A 15,087-nucleotide genomic window follows, 5' to 3' on the forward strand; every position below is an offset into this window, starting at 1 on the left:
GCGGAGCGAGCGCAGGCGGAGCGAGCGCAGGCGGAGGGAGCGCAGGCGGAGCGAGCGCAGGCGGAGCGAGCGCAGGCGGAGCGAGCGCAGGCGGAGGCGCAACCTTCTCAGCCCGACACTCACGCATCAAGACCGAAAGTTGTGACTGCATGGACTGCAGTAGAGTCAACTTGGGGTCGGCAGACACTAAGGTCTGCTGAGGTAAAGCCTTAACAGCAGAGATCTGTTGCGGCAGAACCTTACTCCTCTTAGGCGGAGTGCATTCAACTGATGACTGAGGAGAGTCAGAGCTAACCCAATGACTGCATCCGGGTTGTTGAACTCTAACTTCGTACGTCTGGCATAGGTCTGGACTTTACGTTTAAGAGGTCTTGAGACCTGAGACCAGCGTTTTCTCCCCTAAATTTCTTCTGCAGACGAGCAAAATAAGGGCTCAATCGTCTGCGGGTGGGAGTGACGGTCTCGGTAAGACACGCCCACAACCACCGAGGATACTTCTGTGCGCCGATCAAGGCCTGCTGAACCCTTATGCCCTTCGACATTGCTTCTCCCCTGGGCTTGGGAGCTTGCAAGAGGTCCCGGACTGGGAGGACGACTGGCGCGCACAGAAGTACCCTCACGCACAACACTGATACACTTTGCGCTAATCACTTATCACTTTGATTTTCTGTTTGCACTTATTTCACTGAACTCGAAACTTTAAGTGGTTTGTACCTGAAACACGCAATTCTATCCTTTCTCAAAAGTTAGTAATTGCGAAAACAGAATTACAATGTAACAGAAAAATCTAATGAAAGATAAATAATTCAGTGGCTGGAAAGAGACTAAACACTAGATCACTCTAGAAACGTTTACCTTCTTCCCCTAAAGAGACTAGGGAGAAGAGCAAAAACGATAACAACGTTACTCGCTTGAATGAAACGTTTATCCTCCTCTTTCTCCCTCCGTCTCTATCTCTCTCTCTCTCTCTCTCTCTTGACTTAGAACCTGAGAGAAGAGCCCAATCATATATATCGTTAAAACATATTATTGTTAAAGGAAAAAACTGAAATATTTCCCAAAATGAAAAGTTCCTTTATTAGGATTAAAACCATTAAGTTAAGAAAGAATGAACTAAACGCTAGACACGGTTACTCTTACTGCAACGTGAAACCGTGAAAATTCTTTCTCTATCGTAACGATAGAGCGCAAGTTGAACGTTCTGAACGTCAACAACTGCAGAGACAAAACAAAACGTTAGTTCAACTTTGAAAACAGTACTATCAAAGAAATTCTTTCAAAGACATTAAAATAGCATAATATGTTAACAGGTAAAACCGAAATGACGGGCTCAATGTTAATTAACTTCGGTACCAAGAAAAGACCGCCTACTATTAGGAAGGTCGAATATAAACAAATATAAAAATTAATTTTAATAAGTTTATAATAAAAGGAAGTTAATCGAAGAGGCCTATAAGAGGCGGAGAGATATAAAATAAATCTATAACTTTTGTTAAGCAAAATTAAGAAAGAGAGTCTATACTCTCTTAGACACCAACACTTCCGTCTAAGGGAAGGGTCGGCCATTTAAAGGTGAAAGAGAGTTCATACTCTCTTCGTCACCATAATTAATCAAATTAATTCCAAAAGCTAACTAAGCTAATATAGAAGGTTCCAGTAAAGCGACAGCTGAAATCAAAGAGAAATACTTCACCAAAGTCGTGAAAATACTCCAAGAACATAAGCGTATCCCAGAACGTCTTGCCGGAAGCACGACAGAGGAAAAATTGAGGAGGTGTCAACAAGAAGTACTATAGTACCTGGCCACAGGTGGCGCTGGTAAGTACACCCCCTTCTAGTATTGTGATAGCTGGCGTATCCCTCCATAGAATTCTGTCGGGCAACGGAGTTGACAGCTACATGATTATCGGGTAAGTTTAATATTGAAAAAATGCCTACAGTGCACCACATGAGGTACACTGACAGCAGTACCCCTCTATGACAAAATAGTGATTAATCAGGAGGTTAAAATTACCTGGCTAATAATCTGTTCTCGATCCTCTTTGAACTTGGCCACCATTTCTTCCATTTTTGTTAATTCTTGTTCTCTTGCAGTTATATTCTCCTCTAAGCTCGCATTCAAAGACTTAAGAGATGACACAGCCTCATTTAAATTAAGGTACTGTTTCTTGAGTGATGTCTGATCAGAGTCCTGAAATGAGAAAAATGAAACGATACAGAATAACTAATTGAAAAGCTGGATTCATATCGCAACTCCATAAAGGATCTGAAATGCAAACTTACATTCATAACATAATTTTCAAATAATTATGGTAATGTTTACTAGGGAAAGCCAGCAAATAAAGAAAGGCAAGAAGGAAATATGATAAATGTGAAAATGCTGAATATAAAATCAACAGTGCATACTTTTAATCATGTCAAGTTATGGAGACAATTATTAACTGGTCGGCTTTATTTAACCACCATTCATTACTACAATCGTTTATTCAAAAGTATATATCAACTTCTCTTTTAAAAAAGGATTATGTTTTTAATAAGTTAACCATTCTCCCATTAAAATGGTATTTTGTTAACAGAGGATGGCAGGAAGCTATTGCTTGTGAATGTACAGTATAAAGAAAGGGGGATGTGGTTGGCAGAAGGGACACATCAAGAAAAAATTAGTGTACATCAAAATATATCTTCCTGATAATAAATATAATCTTTCAACTAATAGATTATTTCAATACTTACCGGTACCTAGGATTCATTTGCAATATATCTTTTAATGAAGAGGATTGGTTTATAAGGTAGATAAAAAGTATTTCACCATACAATGGGTAAAACTCTTTTGTTCGCACTGGAAAGGAATATTGGTAAATAGAGCCCTCCCATCTGGCACCATTTTAATAAGTATTTTCCTTCACACAATATTGCCCTTACGCTACAAGTTTTATGGTTGACTTATTAAGTGCCATGATCATTATGAGTGACACTTATAGATAAGATTTTTTCCCCAAAACATTAAAAATAAAACAACCCCAAAACAACTAAAAAACCTTAGCATAGGTCTCATCCCCTCACTAACTACACAAGCTATCATAAGTCATTCCCCAAAACAGAAGTCCTGCTATTCATTGTTCTTTCAAATATAATGCTGTACTGAACAATGTAAAGGGGAAAATAAGTGGAGCTTGATCTTGTTATGTTCTCAACTGTATAAAAGCTGCTATCATGGGTAGCATTTTCCTTGTTCATTTATATACTGTATAGAGGACTAAAACCCAAAATTGCTCAAAGTAAAGTACATGATACAGGGTAATCCTAACTTTCAAAAAAGTGTCAAAAGAGTTCCTAGGAAATAAAGAGGCATTTTAAATCAATTTGCTGATACAACAATGATTTCCCAGACTTACATAAGTAAGCTGTTCATATTAATGCAAAAAAATAAATGAAATCAAAAGAAGATTATATATGCACTTCAATAAGGAAATTAATACAGAGTTCCAGATATAGAGGAAATCTTGACAATGCTGTCCAAAAGCAATCGTAGTTTTGGTCAAGAATGGTTTTCTTTAAAATGCATCCCCATGTCAATGATGTCGCCTCTCCATTGCAAGAGGTGAAAAGAAATCTGGTTGAATTAACTGATAAATCTTAGCATAAGTCATTAAGCAAGATACAAAATATTGCTTGTAATATTCTAAAGATTACAGCCTGGGATATTAATCAAATTTGGCACCAATTTTTAAGTGCACAAATATTTCTTAAAAGACATGGGGTCATCCTCATTTCCAAGCCATATTTTAACTAGTTTTCTTAAACATAAATATGCAGGCTTGTTTAAATACGATAAATAATTCAGAGCACAATGGGGAGAAGGATGATAATTTATGAAAATGAGAAAGTTTAAAAGTCTGCAAAAACTATGGTCAGTAAACAACAAAATTGAAGCTTAAGCTTATAAAATTCTATGATGAAGTTCTTAAAAAAAATTAGCAAAGCATTCATATTTTTCATAAAATATACACAAACCCTCCGGACAACCTTGGAAGCCATTATGTGAGTCATTTCTTCCAATGTTCGACAATATTCTTGGGCTTTTCTTTTGAAGTTGTCCTTGGATGTTTGGCACTTTTCCAACTCCTCGCGAAGGTTTTTGTAATTCTCCATCAGTCCAGCTACCTCTTTCTGAAGACGCCTGCAATGTATAAGGATTATGCTTAGTTCAACTTGAGATTGCTCTGCCCAGTTTAAGGTTAGGAGGACAAAGAAAAGAAGTCTCGGAAAAAATATATAAACAATACGAAAAATACTACAAATATTTTTCTACTTATTTAGTTTTGTTTTTCATGATAATAAAGCCTTATGCACAAGTAGCTGAAAGCTTTCAATTTACACATTTAAACTTGCATAGCTGCCGTATTAAAAACATTATTGCTGGTCCATAACGCTTATTCTGATAAAAAAAAAAAAAATCTGATTTTTTTTTGCAACATAACTGCACATACATTGGAACCGAATGAAAATCGAAAAGATAGTTTCCAACTAAATTAGTGAGTCAGATTCAGAGGAAAAATAAATGGAATACAATACTTTCTTCGGAATAAAATAATCATCTCTACTAAGAGGGGGAATGGGTTCTCTTTAAACAAAACTGCCTTAAAATTTATTACAATTTAAAATGCTAGCACAATTTAGCGAGCTTCCTTACAAAACTTTTGAGACTATGATTTCAGAAAAAATACAACTGATTATTTAAGAATTTACTTTAAAATCTTTAACAGAGGAATATGTTACATACTTTCCTTAAATAGATAGATAAAACTATATACCTCCTAAATGACCATTTCTACTAAAATAATCCAAGAAGCCTGTTCCAACTCACAGAATCTCTTTGTTGGCATTATCCCTGACGATAGTGATGGCAGCTAGGTCCTGCTCCAACCTCTGTGAACGGCGTTCCTCGCCCTGGTACCTCCGTTCTTCTGCAGCCACTGCAGACAACGAGGCACTGAAAAAAAAAGAAGTATATGTCAGTGCTTAGCTTAATTCACACACAAAAGAACATGTGTATGGAAATAATAATGATAATTGTGGAAAATAACAAATAAATCATGTTCCAGCAAATGCAGAAGACTAATAGACTCTTCTTATGAAGATTTTTTAAATGTAACACTATTATAAAAATTCTACATTACAGTCATCGAAAGCTAAAAAATATGCAATGATTCAATAAAATACTTTAAATAATTTAAAAATTAAGGATATTTTCGTCTCCTAAATGAATACTAATTTCATTATTGAATAAAAAACAAGGTGTTACTGTGTAATTATTTGAAATGCTTTACAGATGATCAAAATGTAAGTTTGGTTTAAAGCTGGACTCTTAGTGTCCTTAGAATTAGTCAAAACAATTTACTTATGAGATCTTTGTTTTGCGTGGCCTTTTGAGAAAGGGTGTAGTGCATGAGCCCATTCTCACCATACTCCTATATTATCTTTATATGATTATAGGAAGAGATGCTACATGTATCAGACAGTCCCGTTTCTCAGTAAGTCTTAACACTAGCAGATGCTGTTTCTCAATTACAGCTGAACTGGGAGATCTGACCGGGAGTAGGGTAGGAGTAATCCACGACCCACTGATGTGAGGAAAGTGCTGTACCACTCGTACACATGCTCTCACTGACTGACTGTATCATCAAAATGTAAGCAGTATTTCACCCCCGCCCCAACACACACACACACACACACACACACACATATATATATATATATATGATAAATTTTGCACATTTTTACGTGTTTTTTCTTATTCAAATAAGCCATATATATTTTTGATATATTAATGTCTGGATTCTCTTAACAACCTCGGGATCACAGACCCAGGCGAAATCTCACAAAGACAAGAGCTTGGCTCCGGCCGGGAATCGAACCCTGGTCGGCAAGCTTATATAGACAGTGACTAACCCACTTGGCCAAGTGGGTTAGTCACTGTCTATATAAGCTTGCCGACCAGGGTTCGATTCCCGGCCGGAGCCAAGCTCTTGTCTTTGTGAGATTTCGCCTGGGTCTGTGATCCCGAGGTTGTGAAGAGAATCCAGACATTAATATATCAAAAATATATATGGCTTATTTGAACATATATATATATATATATATATATATATATATATATATATATATATATATATATATATATATATATGGATGTATACATACATACATACATACATACATACACACACACACACATATATATATATATATATATATATATATATATATATATATATATATATATATACATACATACATACATACATACATACATACATAAAATCTTCAAGTACTGTATGCTTCGAAAATAAAAGTTGATCTGATACCTGGAGTCGATGCTAGAATCAGACGGGTAAAGTAACTTTAGGAATATAAAACAACCAACATATTCAATTTTTTAACAGTAGGGCTACTCACAAAAAATGCATATTTGGTTATTATCAAAAGGTCGTAATAAAGAAATGACTTATAATACAAAATAGGACTGCGTTCAAACTTGTATTGTAAATATTGGAAAACACGAAAAATATAACTAATGGATAGATGGAAGGCGAAGGGCTCCTGTTACAGATTTGGATGTGACAAAAATTATCTTTTGTATTATACATAAAGAGATGAATGAAGTGTTGTTTACAAAGAAAATTTGCCGTATAATTTGATGCATTAAGATTGAAATTTTAGAAAAAAAAATGAATTTATAATCTTTGCCTTTTTGTAGCGACAGTTTTGGTTTAGAGCAGGTAAGCTAAGTGTCACAGTTGCTTTTCGAGGCTTTATAAAGTTTACTACTTCAAACACTGATCTTGAAAGTTTGTGGATTTTATACAACCTTGCAGAAATTTCAGGCATAAAGCAAGTCAGGTTGGATAGGCCTACTGTCAACACTACACACAAAACTACCATATTGTAATTGCAGTGTTGTAACTGAAAAATTTGAAATACGACCTTCGTGGCATTGCAACGAACTCCGAACTTAATGGGCTTATGTGGGTCAATGCGCAGTCTCAATGTCATCTGGATATTAATGATTACAATTCTGATTACTATTATTCTTGGGACGACAATTAGAGTACGAATGGGCACACCTTACGAAATTGTTTGAGAATAAATGGGTCTTAATGTCCAAGAAACGCTAGAGTAAAATATATAGAGGTGAATGGTACAGTATTTTATAAGGGGTTAAACAGATGGAATAAGGCTATGGCTATGAAGGACGTTTGCATTGGGGTTCATAGTTCATACAATAATTGAAGGTACGCAATCATTTCCTTGAAGAGTAAATGGGTTAATGGTGAAAAATAGTTTATTATAATGTTACGATCATCAGGTAGCAAAAGTAACGATAAAAAGGTGGAAGAGGAGGAACATTGTCAATACGGCCTCTCAGAGATATCAACATATATTTACAATTCTAAAATACCATGATTCATGAAGCGGGTGTTCACAAATGCCTATATATTTCTCCCTATAAAAAGTGTAACAAACTTCTCATTATCTCATTATAAGTGAACACCATTTGAAGAGACAACACACACGTGCAACATAACCATTTCCTGATTCCTATAGTCCATTTCTTTTAGCGATGCATATTTGCACAGACTCGCGGCGGTGCCCTTTTAGCTCGGAAAAGTTTCCGGATCGCTGATTGGTTAGAATTATCTTGTCCAACCAATCAGCGATCCGGATACTTTTCCGAGCTAAAAGGGCACCGCCGCGAGTCGGTGCAAATATGCATCGCTAAAAGAAATGGACTATAGTAGCCTGTACTTCACATGCTAGTTTTGACTCGCCACACTTGACCAACTACCCGTTATAACAGAGGTCGTACTTGAACAACAACATTTTATTTATTTAAATAATTGCGTCAACAGAAGAACGAGGATGTTTAACTTTTCAACTTGCTAAAAATCAAACCTGGGAACTCTTTCTGCACTGGGGAACCTGGCCACTAGATTTTAAGGACCCGTTTCATGCAAATTGGCGTAGGCCTACTCATACAGGGAAAGGGTATTAACAGATAAGGGATCGTAAGAAAGTTGGAAAGGGTTTATTCCTAATATTGAGTAAAAGATATTTAATTGGCTAAGTAGAATAAACTTCTTCACCCACAACGAAATTGATAGGTCTAAAATTGCACAATCATGGGGTTTAACCAAAAGAGGTAATTCTTAATATCCCCCAAAAGAAATATTAAAGCGTAAAATTGTCACTTTAAAAAAACTGTAAATATTACTCAAAAAACATACTTTGATTTGTACAGGCTCGTATAGTTAGTAATGTTGACACTAAAGGCAGAGAGAGAGAGAGAGAGAGAGAGAGAGAGAGAGAGAGAGAGAGAGAGAGAGAGAGAGAGAGCGTGCCTGTAAAGGTCAAATGAGGCCTTTTTTGGAGGGGGGGGTTGAAAATAGTTTACTGAACAATATTCTTTTAAGTAGAGTCAAGCTCTATTATAAAATACTAGTCTTACCCAGCTATTCCAATTTTGAGAATGAGCATATTGGGGATATCAAGAATGACCTTCCTTGGTTGAAGTAAAGGAATGCGCAACTTCTTCCATCTCCGTTAAGGATGAAGAAGTTTATTCTGATTTGCTATTCAAATACCTTTTATTCATTATCATGAATAAACCTTATCCAGCTCTCTGACTAAGAGGGCCGACAAGGTAAGCTCTAACCTTTAAAAAATCGCGTACCTTTCCAAAGATCTGAAAAAGGCTCATTCATTCAACATATTTTATAGGGGTGAATTAAGTGGCTAGCCTGAGCTGGAAGACGGTAAGTTTGAACATGAAGCTTATTACTATAGAAAATTTCGGTTGTAACATGATATATATATATATATATATATATATATATATATATATATATATATATATACACAGTATATATATATACAGTATATATATATATATATATATATATATATATATATATATATATATATATGTCTATATATATATATATATATATATATATATATATATATATATATATATACAGTATATATATATATATATATATATATATATATACAGTATATATATATATATATATATATATACAGTATATATATATATATATATATATATATATATATATATATATATATATATATACAGTATATATATATATATATATATATATATATATATATATATATATATATATATATATATATATATGTCTATATATATATATATATATATATATATATATATATATATATATATATATATATAGCATTAGAATTTTAATACTACTTCTTACGCTCCAAAATTTATGAAAACAGGAAGAGAAGATCAACGCTAGAGGCGTCATGTGAATTGTAGCAGCCCCCCCCCCCCCCCCAACATTTTACAGCGTCATCTGTGGACAAACAGCTAGTGTGTTGTGTGCATTTGTAACGCATTACTTACTTAAATAGATGCATACATTTAAAAATGTTCTTTCTAATAAAGGATTGTTTAAAAACATATTCTAATATTACAAAATAGTCCATCGATTTTTAAAAATAACATAATTGGGTATTAGTATTGAATAAAATAGTTCACGGTACAAGTAGGCTATATACAAATTGTCAGCAAATTCTATACATATTGTTGCGCTATTTTTTTTCCTTTAATCATTGTTACATTTGGTATTTACAATTAAAAGAATAACAATACACCCAAATTTGCTTGGTTCCAAACTAATGACTGGGAATACTTGTGCTTTTTAATTATGTATCTCCAGCATACTGTTACACAGCTGTATAAAGCAACTCTCATATATTTGCCCCCACCATTTTAACAATTCTCCATATACTGTATATGATAAAGTTCTACAAGTTGAACAACTACCTATGTTATGACAATTAAAGATTTTGAAGTTTAAGAACATTTTTATTACGCTTATAACGTGGCTGTGGTAACAGAGATTGGTTGAATAATTTCAAGGCATAATGGATACGTATTTTAACAAAAATCCAGCTTAATTTTTTCATATCAGAACATTTAACAGCGGCACTAGTCCTGACATTTTTTTATACTTATACAATAAAATATTCTATTAACTATTTATACCAACTTTTGCTATTTAAAAAAAAAACCGATGACCTATTTATCATTAGCAATATATATATATATATATATATATATATATATATATATATATATATATATATATATATATATATATATATTTATATATATATATATATATATATATATATATATATATATATATATATATATATAAACAATCCTGTATTAAAATGTCATTATAATAATTTCTACACAATTTGTATCTATTTAAGTAAGTAATGCATTGCAAATGCACACAACACACTTTACTGTAGCTGTTGTGACCGTGTTTGTTCACAGATGGCGCAGTCGTGCAAGGTGGGACAGTTTTCCCTTTTCGGAAGGACCAACATAAACTAGCTGGAACGGAAGTTTTTTTCCAAAACCAATAAAAAGAACAACAAAAAGAAGCAAAATGACTAGCCCGGTGAAAGTAAATCTGTTAATGCCTCGACCACTTAGGAAAGGAAAGGGATCCTTTACATTTAGCAAAGCAATAAAACGAATGGCAATTATCAGTAAAACCTGCCACATGTATGCTTTAATTATTTCAGGAAGTAAATAAAGTAAAAATAAAACATATTTGTATATAAGTATGTCGTACTTTTGTACATATCTTAAAAAATGATTTTGTAAACATACAATATCTGCCCTGTGGAGATAAAATTGTATATTAATACCAACATGACTGCAAAAATGGATATACCTCCTAACTGAATCTTTTCTATATTCTACATTGATGATGATGATAATAATAATAATAATAATAATAATAATAATAATAATAATAATAATAATAATAATAATAATAATAATAATAATAATAACAAAACAGATAACGAACCAAACAATGAGTAACAAGGAAGGGTTTTCCTTACGATAGAGAGTATCTCTAACATAACATATCGGTGCAAACACTTTCTCTGACCACTAACCTCCTTAAGAGACAAAACGTAATAATTTCCTCAGCCCAAAGGCAATTACTAGTTAAATCTTACAGCTGCCGTATGTGCTACTACTGAACCTTTCAATTGGTTGGTTACACAAGCTAACGATTTTTCTACATGCAATGAACGATGGCATTTGAGATGCCAAGGGATTTTTTTTTCTTTTTTCTTTTAGAATATAGTCTGGAATCATACTCTCTAAGCGGGAAATGGAGTGAATATAGGAATTCCCCTAACATACGATGACTTATGCGGAAAATTCACACAGCCATCAGTCACATTCATCATTTAGTTGCTGAATTATGAATGGAATACTTTGTTGTGAAATTTTCACAATGTTAGTTTCTTTATTCACCTTCACATTGGGCTCATCAGCAATGCACTAAAGTAGTCTACATGCAGTGCATCGTTTAGCTCTTCTTTACACGAACTCTTGAACTTTCTGGATATCAAAGTATTTTTTTTATAATTACTAATTAAATCTCTACTGGGGCAAAGAAGAAGAAGTATATGCCCATCAAAAAGAGAGATGGGTCTGTTATAACAACAGAAGATGAAGAAAGACAATGTTGGCTGGAACACTTTAGTGAGGTTATGAATAGGAGATACGAAGAGAATAACTTGATTGATATACCTGAAACTGATGAAGACAGTGATGTGCCCACGAATGAATTCAGTGTGTTTGAAGTCGAAGCTATCATTAAAAACCTCAAAAAATGGAAAGCACCTGGATACGATGGAATAACAGCCGAGATGATACTGGGCGAAAATGAAGTGACTCCCAGGCTACTTACAAGATTATTTTGTAGAATGTAGCATGATGAATGGGAGTTAGGAATGTTTGTGAAAAGGGGGGGGGGGAACCTGACTGATTGCAATAATTACAAAGGCATAACACTTACATTAGTTTGAAAATATATATTGTGCTTATTTTAAAGAGACTGGAGAGAAAGATTGATGAAAGCTGTGCGATGAACAAGCAGGATTTTGAAAAGGTAGAAGTTGTACTGACCAAATTTTCATTTTGAGACATGTTGTAAAGAAATGCGTAGAATATAGAAATCCACCTTGGATGGCATTTGTGGACTATAAAAAAGCCTCTGATAGTGTGCACTGGCCAATTTTGTGGAGAGTCCTGTGTTATTATGGAATTCCTCTTATATATGTGAATTTGATTAAGTCTGTTCATGGGCATAGCAAGTGCAAAGTTAATGTTAATGGAGTCCTATCAAATGAATTTCCAGTGAACAGCGAAGTACTCAAAGGGAATGTGTTGTCATCTATGTTGTTTATTCTCCTCATGGATTTTGTAATGCATAAAACAGTCGGAGATTGTGGCGAAGGATTTGACTGGATTGGTGATAAGAAATTAGCAGACCTAGAGTATGCTGATGATACTGTCCTTATTAGCAAAACACCACAGGATTTGCAATGCTTGCTTACTAGAATGCATGAAATATCACACAAGATAAACAGAAAAAAGAGAGAGATGATGAGAACGGGGTATGCAATGGAAGATGAAATATCATTAGAAGGATAAAGGATTAATGAGGTAGAATCATTTAACTATTTAGGAACTATGATCTCCAATACAGGGTCTTTAGATTATTGGAGTTTAATGAAAGATTAAAAATGAAAATCAGACATTGGCTAGGTTAAGTAAAATTTGGAAATCAAATCGCCTAAAATTACATAAAAAAATCAGACTATACTGTACATCAGTTTAGTGAGGTCGGTGTTACTATATGGACATGAGTCATGATATGAAAATGAAAAAAAAGTCTCCAATAGATTTAGTTGATTTGAGAGAAAAGCTCTCAGAAGGATAATGGGAGTTAAATGGAAGGACAGGATTATGAATGAAACTATACAAGAGAGATTACTTGAGTGCCATATGTGGATGAGATCATGATGAGGGGTAGATGTAGATGGTTTGGGCATGCTCTTCCCAATCAACCAAGAGAGATCAGTTCACCAAACGTTCAGCTGGGCTCCACAAGGCACTAGAAGAGTTGGAAGACCCAGGCCTACATGGCTGAGACATATGAAGGGTGAAGTAAATGATGAATGGAAAAGTATATAATTAAAAGGTCAAGAAAGAGACGACTGGTGAAATCCAACAGAGGCCCTTTGCGTCAATAGTCGTATGATGATGATGACGATATACAATATATATATATATATATATATATATATATATATATATATATATATATATATATATACATATATATATATATATATATACATATATATATATATATATATATATATGTATATATATATACATAAATATATATATATATATATATATATATATATATATATATATATATATATATATATATATATATATATATATATATATACATAGATATACACATAATATTATATACATATGAGAGAGAGAGAGAGAGAGAGAGAGAGAGAGAGAGAGAGAGAGAGAGAGAGAGAGAGAGAGAGAGAGAGAGAGAGAGAGACTTTCCTCTACAAACAAGAAAACTGCCTGAATGAAAAATGCATTTCTAGAAAACGTGAAAATAAAGAGAAACATTTAAAACATACACGGACTTGACCGACAGATTTGAGAATAAAAACTGGCATTACAACAACCGTGGTTACAAACAGACGAAAGGAAAAGAGTAGAAAGCGAATGAAAAAGACTTCATCCCAAAGTAGCATCGTCACCCCAAGACATCGCCAGATGGCAGAAAGACCCCCGACTCGCGTTGCTAGCCATAAAAAAATTTGGGAGTGAAATGCAAATTGGTCATCCTCTTTGTAAATCACTGAGATTATGTTGAAAGGAGCGATACATTTATGAAGACCTAAAATTGAAATAATAAAATATATGCACGCACGCGCACATACACACCCACACCCACACCCACACCCACACCCACCCACATACACACAGACACACACACACACACACACATATATATATATATATATGTGTGTGTGTGTGTGTGTGTGTGTGTGTGTGTGTGTGTGTGTGTGTGTGTGTGTGTGTGTGTGTCTGGCAAAAGCAAAACATTAGGATGCCAAAGATTTTAAATAATAATAACTGACAAAAATACTTTCAAAATAAAATGAAAATTGGCTGTACACTAGTAATACTTGTAACGAGATCTGTTCGTCTTTCTTCTTGAACGAAACATTTTTAGACCTTCTTACTATATTTGGGGTGATGTCATGAGTTAATTTCTATCTTGATAACAGTGAGTTAAATCGGCAAAAAATCAACAATGTTGCATAAAGCAATTCAACTAAGAACACCTAACTATTGTACGTAACTTGTTTCATGTGATGGTTTTGATGCATCGGCATTTTATAGAATAGGACAGTTATATTTTTTCATAGTTGATAATGTTAACCATAACGAGAAGCTACAAAAACTATAACATTATTTCTTGATAAAGTGTAACAATTATTATCCTGTTGTATATGGATGTTCCATATACATAGTTTATGTACCTAGCTCTAATAAATAGATTTCAGAGTTAATGATGTACAAACAAACGTGTATAGCTGAGAGTGCAATTATTATTATTATTATTATTATTATTATTATTATTATTATTATTATTATTATTATTATTATTATTATTATTATTACTTGCTAAGCTACAACCCTAGCTGGAAAAGCAGGATGCTATAAGCCTAGGGGCTCCAACAGGGAAAATAGCACAATGAGGAAAGGAAACAAGGAAAAATAAAATATTTTAAGAAGAGAAACAATATTAAAATAAATATCACTTTAAAAACTATAAAAACTTAAACAAAACAAGTGGAAGAGAAATAAGATATAAGATAGAACAGTGTGCCCGAGTGTACCCTCAAACAAGAGAATTGTAAGATACTTGTGTTGGCATTTTGCTAGAAACTCCAAAGAAAGTTTTCCCTTTATCTCCCTCTCCCTCAAAAGAAAGTCACAATCGCAAACATTTCCCGGACATCTTTTATTCATTAATTTTGTTTTAGAGTTTCACTGAGCACTTTTCAAGTGGCTTCCTCGTCCTAGACAAACGACGCAAT

The 15,087-nt window shown here is 33.7% G+C and overlaps 1 protein-coding gene across 1 annotated transcript in view; it reads right to left on the reverse strand.

Annotated features, from left to right (window-relative positions):
* LOC137642681 (centrosomal protein of 135 kDa-like) overlaps window positions 1–15,087 on the reverse strand; it is a 495,143-nt gene that overhangs the window by 58,898 nt on the left and 421,158 nt on the right. The window contains exons 23-25 of the mRNA XM_068375458.1: window positions 4,868–4,993; window positions 4,027–4,180; window positions 2,015–2,191 (exon numbers count right to left, since the gene is read on the reverse strand). Coding sequence (XP_068231559.1) covers window positions 2,015–2,191; window positions 4,027–4,180; window positions 4,868–4,993 — 457 coding nt within the window. The remainder of the gene's footprint in view (window positions 1–2,014; window positions 2,192–4,026; window positions 4,181–4,867; window positions 4,994–15,087) is intronic.

This window comes from Palaemon carinicauda, chromosome 6 (genome assembly GCF_036898095.1).
Source record: "Palaemon carinicauda isolate YSFRI2023 chromosome 6, ASM3689809v2, whole genome shotgun sequence".
Taxonomy (NCBI): Eukaryota; Metazoa; Arthropoda; class Malacostraca; order Decapoda; family Palaemonidae; genus Palaemon; species Palaemon carinicauda.